The sequence below is a fragment of the Myotis myotis genome, unplaced genomic scaffold (genome assembly GCF_014108235.1).
Source record: "Myotis myotis isolate mMyoMyo1 unplaced genomic scaffold, mMyoMyo1.p scaffold_m19_p_8, whole genome shotgun sequence".
Taxonomy (NCBI): domain Eukaryota; kingdom Metazoa; phylum Chordata; class Mammalia; order Chiroptera; family Vespertilionidae; genus Myotis; species Myotis myotis.
In genome coordinates this window covers 10,644,382-10,653,805 of record NW_023416390.1, presented here as the reverse complement: position 1 = coordinate 10,653,805, position 9,424 = coordinate 10,644,382, and the positions used below count along the sequence as shown (strand labels likewise).

The 9,424-nt window shown below is 44.7% G+C and overlaps 1 protein-coding gene and 1 long non-coding RNA gene across 2 annotated transcripts; both read left to right on the top strand.

The window, feature by feature from the left end:
- On the top strand, nucleotides 1-1,210 carry LOC118662110. The gene is made up of 3 exons (XR_004969593.1): nucleotides 1-67; nucleotides 394-487; nucleotides 657-1,210. It is a non-coding gene; the product is annotated as an uncharacterized LOC118662110 (long non-coding RNA).
- A 3,325-nt stretch (nucleotides 1,211-4,535) lies between these two features.
- LOC118661468 (T-cell surface glycoprotein CD1a-like) lies at nucleotides 4,536-7,761 on the top strand. Its single transcript, XM_036319569.1, is given in 5 exon segments — nucleotides 4,536-4,930; nucleotides 5,240-5,500; nucleotides 6,261-6,539; nucleotides 7,058-7,336; nucleotides 7,664-7,761. Coding segments are annotated over 5 exon segments (978 nt in total). The 5' UTR covers nucleotides 4,536-4,869.
- Nucleotides 7,762-9,424: the final 1,663 nt, after the last annotated feature.

The following is a 9,424-nucleotide window of genomic DNA, read 5'->3' as shown; positions in this document are numbered from 1 at the left end:
ACATCTGGCCTGTATTGCCGGGTGAGACATAGCAGCTTAGGAGGCCAGGACATCCTCCTCTACTTGGGTAAGAAAGCCTGGGGCCCACACTGGAATAGGAGTGGATAACGGTCTACGAGCAGAACAGTACAGCCCAGTAAAATTTGGGATTTATGGCGTCCAAACTCAAAAGAATGAAAATAGTTCAATATATAGCAGAATTGAAAATGAGAGACCTGCAGAAGTAGGAAGATGTTGAGGGTTAGATGAAAGATTCAACTCTAAAGAGGGAAGAGAGAGGAAACAAGAACAAAGACTGGTGAGGCAAACACTGTAATAAAAAAGACGGACCAGGGAAATGCAGTAAACAGAGGGTGGGTTTGAAGTGACACCTGTGTGCACCCAAACCCACAGATCATCATCAAGTCTCCGTGGGCTTGATCATCTTGGCAGTGATGGTGCCCCTGGTGCTTCTGACAGCTCTTGCATTTTGGCTTAGGAAGCGCTGGTGAGTTTTTTGTGCCCATGTTCTTTCCTGTTCTTTCATCCACTCCCTACTTGTCTTCCCACCTTTCTTCTCTCTCCTCTTAGTCCTTCTTTCCTCAGTCCCTTTCCTTCTACTCTTCAGTTCTCACCTCCACCTCATGCAGAATAACTTTCATCTCCGTTCTTATTAGGTCACACTGTGAGCCTCCTGCCATTCTTCTTCCTTTGGAATGAGATTACAGCAGCCCTGGGGTTCCAGACATATTTAAACGCAGCATGGCGATAATGTCCGCTCAGCTCTCCACGTACAACTTTGGTTGCTTACATGTTATTTGTGTGTTTAACAGTTAGTTATTAATATAAGCTAAAGGTAATTTTGCAGGACTTGCTTTCTGACCTGTTCAGAGATAAAAAGTCTAATTTTAATCTGGATAAAATGAGATCCTAGCAACCGCTACATATTGAAAAATTGATGAACCTCAGGCCCATTTCAGATGTCACCTCTTTCTGGGGGCCTTCCCTGATTCACAAGTGGAAGCAGCGTCTGAACTCCCACCACGCTTTTCAGTGGACTTTGCTGAATCTACTTCTCACTTTTTATCCGTTGTTGCAGTCATGTAGGCCCCTTTTCACCTTCTGATTCTTAAGCCTGAGAGCAAAGTCTATGTCTTTTTAAAATTCGTATCATTTACAAAGTGTATAACTGTATGTAATATGCTTTCAATAAAAGCCTGTGTTAAGTTTGCTTAGCATTTACCACTAAAATCAGGTACCTGAAGTTCTAGAGCAAGAAAGGAGAAAACAAGGAAGTAACAAGTGACAATCTAATCTAATAAAAGACAAACATGGTAATTAACCGTACCTCCGACATGCTTCCCATTGGCTAATCAGGGTGATATGCAAATTAACTGCCAACCAAGATGGCGGCTGCCAGCCAGGCAGCTGAAGCAAACAGGAGGCTTGCTTGCTCCAGTGATGGAGGAAGCCAAGGTTCCCCGCATGCCTTGCCGGACTCTGAGCTGCACTCTAAGAAACAATGTTGCAATTATAGAAGCTAAACAAACTCCAGATACCTGCTTTCAGCCATCAGAGCTAGAGCAAGCAGGACCGCAACAGTGTTGCAATTATACAAGCCAAACTAACTCAGATACCTGCTTTCAGCAGCCGAGGCCTCAAGCTGGAGCCGGCCTCAGAGCTAAAGCCGGCTCTCAGCTCCAGTGACAGACATAGAAGGTAAATAAATCCCAGAATAAAAAAAAAAAGAAAAAAAGGAGAGGTTGGGAACTTCAGTCACCCGCCAGCCTGAAAACGGCCCTCAGCCCCTCACCCAGACTGGCCAGACACCCCAGTGGGGACCCCCACCCTGAAGAGAGTGTGACCAGCTGCAAACAGCCATCAGCCCCCTCACCAAGGCTGGCCAGGCACTCAAGCGGGACCCCCCACCCTGATCCGGGACACCCTTCAGGGCAAACCAGCCAGACCACACCCGTGCACCAGGCCTCTATCCTATATAGTAAAAGGGTAATATGCAAACTGACCCTAACAGCAGAAAGACTGGGAATGACTGGTCACTATTACACACACTGACCACCAGGGGGCAGACACTCAATGCAGGAGCTGCCCTCTGGTGTTCAGGGAGCTCCCACATGGAGGAACTCTGCTCAGCCACAAGCCAGGCTGACAGCTGCCAGTACAGCGGTGGTAGTGGGAGCCTCTCCTGCCTCCTCAACAGCGCTAAGAATGTCCGACAGCAGTTTAGGCCTGCTCCCCGCTGGCAAGTGGACATCCCCTGAGGGCTGCTGGGCTGTCAGAGGGATGTCTGATTGCCATCTTAGGCCCAATCCCCTGGGGAGCAGGCCTAAGCCAGCAAGTGGTCATCCCCTGAGGAATCCCAGACTGCGAGAGGGCACTGGCCGGGCTGAGGAGGCCCCCGCCCCAAGTGCACAAATTTTTGTGCACCAGACCTCTAGTCTAATCTAATAAAAAACAAATAGGGTAATTAACCGTACCTCCAATATGCTTCCCATTGGCTAATCAGGGCGATATGCAAATTAACTGCCAACCAAGATGGCGGCCGGCAGCCAGGCAGCTGAAGCGAACATGAGGCTTGGTTGCCCTGGCGATGGAGGAAGCCAAGTTTCCCTGCCTGCTGCTGCTGGGCTTTGAGCTGCACTCTAAGCAACAATGTTGCAATTATAGAAGCTAAACAAACCCCAGATACCTGCTTTCAGCCAGCCGGGCCTCAGCGAGCAGGACCGCAACAGTGTTTCAATTATAGAAGTCAAACAAACCCAGATACCTGCATTCAGCAGCCGAGGCCTCAAGCTGGAGCCGGCCTCAGAGCTAAAGCCAGCTCTCAGCTCCAGTGACAGACATAGAAGGTAAGTAAATCCCAGAATAAAAATTTTAAAAAAATAAAAAAAGGAGAGGTTGGGAGCTTCAGTCACCCACCAGCCTGAAAACGGCCCTCAGCCCCTTACCCAGACTGGCCAGGAACCCCAGTGGGGACCCCCACCCTGAAGGGGGTGCAACCAGCTGCAAACAGCCATCAGCCCCTCATCCAGGCTGGCGAGGCACCCAAGCGGGACCCCCACCCTGATTTGGGACACCCTTCAGGACAAATCAGCCAGCCCCCCCACCCCCATGCACCAGGCCTCTATCCTATTTAGTAAAAGGGTAATATGCAAACTGACCCTAACAGCAGAAAGATTGGGAATGACTGGCCACTATCACACACACTGACCACCAGGGGGCAGACACTCAATGAAGGAGCTGCCCTCTGGTGGTCAGTGTGCTCTCACATGGAAGGAGCTCTGCTCAGCCACAAGCCAGGCTGATGGCTGCCAGTACAGCGGTGGTGGTGGGAGCCTCTCCTGCCTCCTCAACAGCGCTAAGAATGTCCGACTGCAGCTTAGGCCTGCTCCCCGCTGGCAAGTGGACATCCCCCAAGGGCTGCTGGGCTGTCAGAGGGATGTCTGATTGCCATCTTAGGCCCAATCCCCTGGGAAGCAGGCCTAAGCCAGCAAGTGGTCATCCCCTGAGGGGTCCCAGACTGCGAGAGGGCACAGGCCGCCCTGAGGGATTCCGCCCCCCCCCCCAAGTGCACAAATTTTTGTGCACCAGGCCTCTAGTATTATATATCCTGCTACTTAACACAAACGCATTTTTCTATCAATTTGTGAAAAAGAATATGCTATTTATAAGTAATTCAGGCTCGAGGTGTAAGAAAAGAAAATTTGAGGCAATATTCATAAAAGTACACAGGAAAATTCAGCACTTCCACTGACTGGTTCACTCCACTGGTCCAAGCATAAAGGAATGAATCTTAAGTTTAGAATAGTTCAGTAAATGCAGTAGTGGCGATTTTCCTGTTATTTCCTTTAAAAAAATAAAATCTTGACAACCCAGTCCAAATCTTGCACATACCCAAGGCTACAAATTCTGCCATTTTTTAATACCTCCTGTGGGTGTCGATGGCTCACCTCCCCCTCCCACATAAGCTGCATAGATCCCATGGAAGCAGCTGGGGGCCTACTGCTCACGATATCGTACGATGGGCTACTAGTATTATAATAAAACCCTGCACACCAAGGATTATAGTCTTTATTTTACATGTTTGCGTCTAAAGTAGAATAAAAGCTCCTTGCATTAAGTAATTGCCTGTAGACCACTAGATACTCACGAGTGTTACAAGGTGCTTGTATCCAGGCAGGTTCTGAGTGACTTTGGGGTAAGTATTCATTTGGGTATTTATCATTGAAAGTCAGAGGAGATTTTTCTTTATGTTTCCAGGTTCCTGTGGTCTCTGTGATTGCTACTGGTTCTTCCCTAAGGATAATGGAGTAGTAGTTTATACTGTTACACAGGCCAATAGGGAGATTCTGAAACTCAAAATGAAAAAAAACCAATGAGATGTCAGAGATATGAATGTGATGGGGCGATATGAATACACTCAGACAGAAGAGTGTATTTGAAGAAAATTTAAATTTGGCAAGAGGACAGAGTGACAGGGAAGAGCAGGGACAACAGAACATCAGGTGGGAATTGGAAAGCCTTTTGGTTTTATGCTTTCATTGTCTGAATGCGAAGAAAATGTCCCCAGAGGTAAACTTGACTTTTCAATGGCGCATAACACTTAGTCCAGAGAAGCTGAATTAGAGAAAGATGAACAGAATGAAGGCTGGTAGCAAGGGGAGAAGTTGAAAGTCAGAAGTGGAGGGGAAATGAGAGGCTGAATCAGTGCCTGGAGTTTAGGGAAGGAGCACTGTTTTTTTGTTTTTTTTCTTTTGGTGGTGGTTTGTTGGTAGAAGAAGGAAGTCAGAATTGATGTATTGTGGAGCAGTTCTATTTAAAACAGAAGATAAAGACAGACTTTCCTGAAAAGAAATAACATCAGTAAATGAAATGCTGTTTCTGCAAATTTCATTGCTAGCAGTTCTCCTCGCAGCTGGTGACAATGAAGATGGTAAGAACTCTGGCAACTGCCCTGTTGGGTGCAAAAGGGAGTGTGTGTGTTCCTGTGTGGTGTGGTGTCCCCAGAACATACCTGGAGAGGAGAATGTCAGCGTAGTTCTGAGTATCCCGTACTCTGGGACTGTGCCCTTCTGAAGGTTGTTTGTAAAGCCTGGGGCCCTGGGCAGCTGAATGTCTGCTGAGGTAGCCATGGCTTCCCTTATCTCCTGATTCTGAGTGTTTCCTTCCTGGCAAATTTCTTCATTCTCTCTCCTTCCCGATGCCTTTTCTTCTCCTCATTCTATCTGTTCTTTTGCCACAGCCTTCCAGGAGGAGATCTCCTTCAAAATGATCCACACCTCATCCTTCTACAACCATTCCTGGGTGAAAATTCAGAACTCTGCTTGGTTGGATGACTTGCAGACTCATGGCTGGGACACCAACTCTGGCAGAATTATTTTCCTGCGTCCTTGGTCCAAGGGCAACTTGAGCAAGGAAGAGATAAAAGAACTGGAAGAATTCTTCCATGGGTTACCCATGCCTCAAGAAATTCACAGACATGCCAGTCAATGGAAGTTTAAATGTAAGTTCAATTCCCAAAATGGGGAGGTGCAATGTGCTGCGTGAGGGGTGTGTGTGTCTCAATGAGTTCCTTATTCCAATTTTCCCGTACATTCAATCCCTTCAGCATTAAGTCTGTACATTTATTGTAACCTATTGCATTTCATTCACCCTATGTCAGTGGTTCTCAACCTTCTGGCCCTTTAAATACAGTTCATGTTGTGACCCAACCATAAAATTATTGTCGTTGCTACTTCATAACTGTAATGTTGCTACTGTTATGAATCGTAATGTAAATATCTGATATGCAGGATGGTCTTAGGTAACGCCTGTGAAAGGGTCGTTCGACCGTCAAAGGGGTCGTGACCCACAGGTTGAGAACCACGGCCCTAGGTTATTATAATCACAACTCTCACACTACGTGCTTCCTTATTCTTTTTTTTTTTTGAATTTTTTTTGTTTTTTTATTGCTTAAAGTATTACAAAGAGTATTACATATGTCTCCTTTCCCCCCCTTGACAATCCCCCAGCTTCCCCTACCCCCCAGTGTCTTATGCTCTCGCCATTTATGTCACCTTCTTTCAACAATTTGCTCACTTCAATTTCTAAAAAAAAGTCATTATTTCTTCCACTTTCAACTACCACCAATTACACTTTTTCTGAACTTTTGATCAAACCAGACTTTGTTCCATTATTTCAAAACCCCCAAACTACTTCTATTTCTTTTGCTTCCACTAATTTCATCTTTTTATTCCCTCTAATTTACAATCTCTCTTTCCTAGATCCCTTTGAGATTCAGATAACATTAGGATGTGAGCTGCACCCTGAGCGAGCCATAGTAGGCATCTATGGATTCGCTTATCAAGGATCAGATCTCCTGCAATTCCAGAACAATTCATGGCTGCCATCTCCAAAGGGTGGAACAAGAGCTCAGGATGTGAGCAGAGTATTCAATCAGTACCATGTCACCAAGAGAGAAGTATAGAGCATTCTAAGTGACACCTGCCCACGATTCCTCTTGAGTATTCTTGATGCAGGGAAGGCAGATCTCCAGAGACAAGGTTAGTCCCATATCCTTCCTCCAAGAATTTTCTAAAATTACACCTTCTCACCATCCCTTTAAATTGAGATAAGGAGTCAAAAGGGAGAAGGATAATGGGTGCATTCCCAGCATGTCATAGATGTGTCCGTCTAAACTGATGTGAAGATATGAACCTCCAAGTCTGTGTTAGAATCTTTATCTTAATACTAGAGGCCAGTGCACCAATTCGTGCACAGGTGAGGTCCTTTGGCCTGGCTGGCGATCGGGGTGATCAGGTGCGCCAGCCGGGAGGGACAGCGGGACATGGGCCGGCCAGGGAGGAACAGCAGGAGGGCTCCAGGTTGTGTCCAGCCCGTCTCACCCAGTCCTGATAGGCCGGACCCCAGCAGCAAGCTAACCTACCGGTTTAAGCATCTGCGCAGTGGTGGTCAGTGCACGTCATAGCGACTGGTGGAAGAATTGGACTGAAGGGTCTAATGAATGGTCGGACACCTAGATTACACTTTTATTATATAGGATCTTTCCTGTTCTCTGCAGTAAAACCAGAGGCCTGGCTGTCCACTGGCCCCAATCCTGGTCCTGACCATGAGATGCTGGTTTGTCATGCCTCTGGCTTCCACCCAAAGCCAATTTGGATAAAGTGGATACGAGATGAACAGGTATAACAGGGCACTCAACAAAGTGGTATCTTGCCCAATGCTGATGGGACATGGTACCTTCAGGTTTTCTTGGATGTGGAAGCCACTGAGACATCTGGCCTGTATTGCCGGGTGAAACATAGCAGCCTAGGAGGCCAGGACATCCTCCTCCACTTGGGTAAGAAAAACTGGGGTCATCACTGGGAAAGGGAATAGATGGTCCACAGCAGAGCAGGAGAGCCAAGTAAAAAAATTGGGATTTATGGACTCCAGACCCAAAAGAATGAAAATAATTAATTCAATAAAGAGAAGAATTGAAAATGAGAGACCTGCAGAAGTAGGAAGATGTTGAGGGTTAGATGAAAGATTCAACTCTGAAGAGGGAGGAGAGAGGAAACAAGAACAAAGATAGTGAGGCGAACACTGTAATAAAAAAGATAGACCAGGGATGCAGTAAACAGGGGGTGGATTTGAAATGACACCTTGTGTGCACCCAAACCCACAGAACATCATCATAACTCCGTGGGCTTGATCATCTTGGCAGTGATGGTGCCCCTGGTGCTTCTGACAGCTCTTGCATTTTGGCTTAGGAAGCGCTGGTGAGTTTTTTGTGCCCATGTTCTTTCCTGTTCTTTCATCCACTCCCTACTTGTCTTCCCACCTTTCTTCTCTCTCCTCTTAGTCCTTCTTTCCTCAGTCCCTTTCCTTCTACTCTTCAATTCTCAACTCCACCTCATGCAGAATAACTTTCATCTCTATTCTTATTAAGTCACACTGTAAGCCTCCTGCCAGTCTTCTTCCTTTGGAATGAGATCGAGCAGCCCTGGGATTTCAGACATATTTAAACGCAGCATGGCGATAATGTCCGCTCAGCTATCCATGTATCATCTTGGTTGTTTGTGTGTTGTTATTTGTGTGTTTAGTGATTAGTTTATTAATAATAAGATAAAGGTAATTTCGCAGAACTTGCTTTCTGACCTGGTTCAGAGATAAAAAGTCTTATTTTAACTCTGGATAAAATGAGATCCTAGCAACCGCTACATATTGAAAAACTGATGAATCTCAGGCCCATTCCAGATGTCACTTCTTTATGGAGCCCTTCCCTGATTCACAAGTGGAAGCAGCGTCTGAACTCCCACCACGCTTTTCAGTGGACTTTGCTGAATCTACTTCTCACTTTTTATCCGTTGTTGCAGTAATGTAGGCCTCTTTTCACCTTCTGATTTTTAAACTTGAGAGCAAAGTCTATGTCTTTTTAAAATTCGTATCATTTACAAAGTGTATAACTGTATGTAATATGCTTTCAATAAAAGCCTGTGTTAAGTTTGCTTAGCTTTTACCACTAAGATCAGGTACCTGAAGTTCTAGAGCAAGGAAGGAGAAAACAAGGAAGTAACAAGTGACCATATTATATATCCTGCTACTTAACACAAACACATTTTTCTCTCATTATGTGAAAAAGAATATACTATTTAAAGTTAATTCAGGCTCGAGGTGTATGAAAAGAAAATTTGAGGCAATATCCATAAAAGTACACAGGAAAAAACTCAATAAGGACAGACTTTATTTTAACATAAAAGTTCTATTTTCTTGTGAGGCAGCAATAAGTGTTCAGATACAGGGAATACATAAGTATATAGTAACTATTTATTACCATTGGAAATGCTGTTCTTTTAGGGAGAAATTTATTAGAAAAACAAAAATTTTAAAAATTGCATTTAAAAAAGATTTAAACAGCTTCAACAGAGATGAAAGATACAAACTTTAAAAAAACATAAATTATATTCCATAACAGGATTGCATATACAACATATATTGTTCAGGGCTGCTCTGCCTATCATGAATTTAAGGCAGAGTAAAACTTAAACCTTAAAGTGCGGAGTTAAGTTCTTAGTTTAATGCAAATTCAGCACTTCCACTGGTCCGGTTACCTCCACTGGTCAATGCATCAAGGAATGAATCTTAAGTTTAGAATAGTACAGCAAATTCAGTAGTGGCAATTTTCCTGTTATTTCCTTAACAAAAGAAAATCTTGAGAACTCAGTCCTAAACTTGGACATACCCCCAAGGCTACAAATTCTGACATTTTTTTAATACCTTCGAGTAAAAGCCAACCATTGAAAAGAAAAAGCCTGTTTTCTTGACACTTAATCACAGGTAGCAATAGCACCTTCTAAAAGGCGCATTTGGCTTGTCATAAGTGTAAGAAACATTTTAAACAACATGAAGAATCTAGAGCAAAAATAATTTTGGCATCCATGCTCAC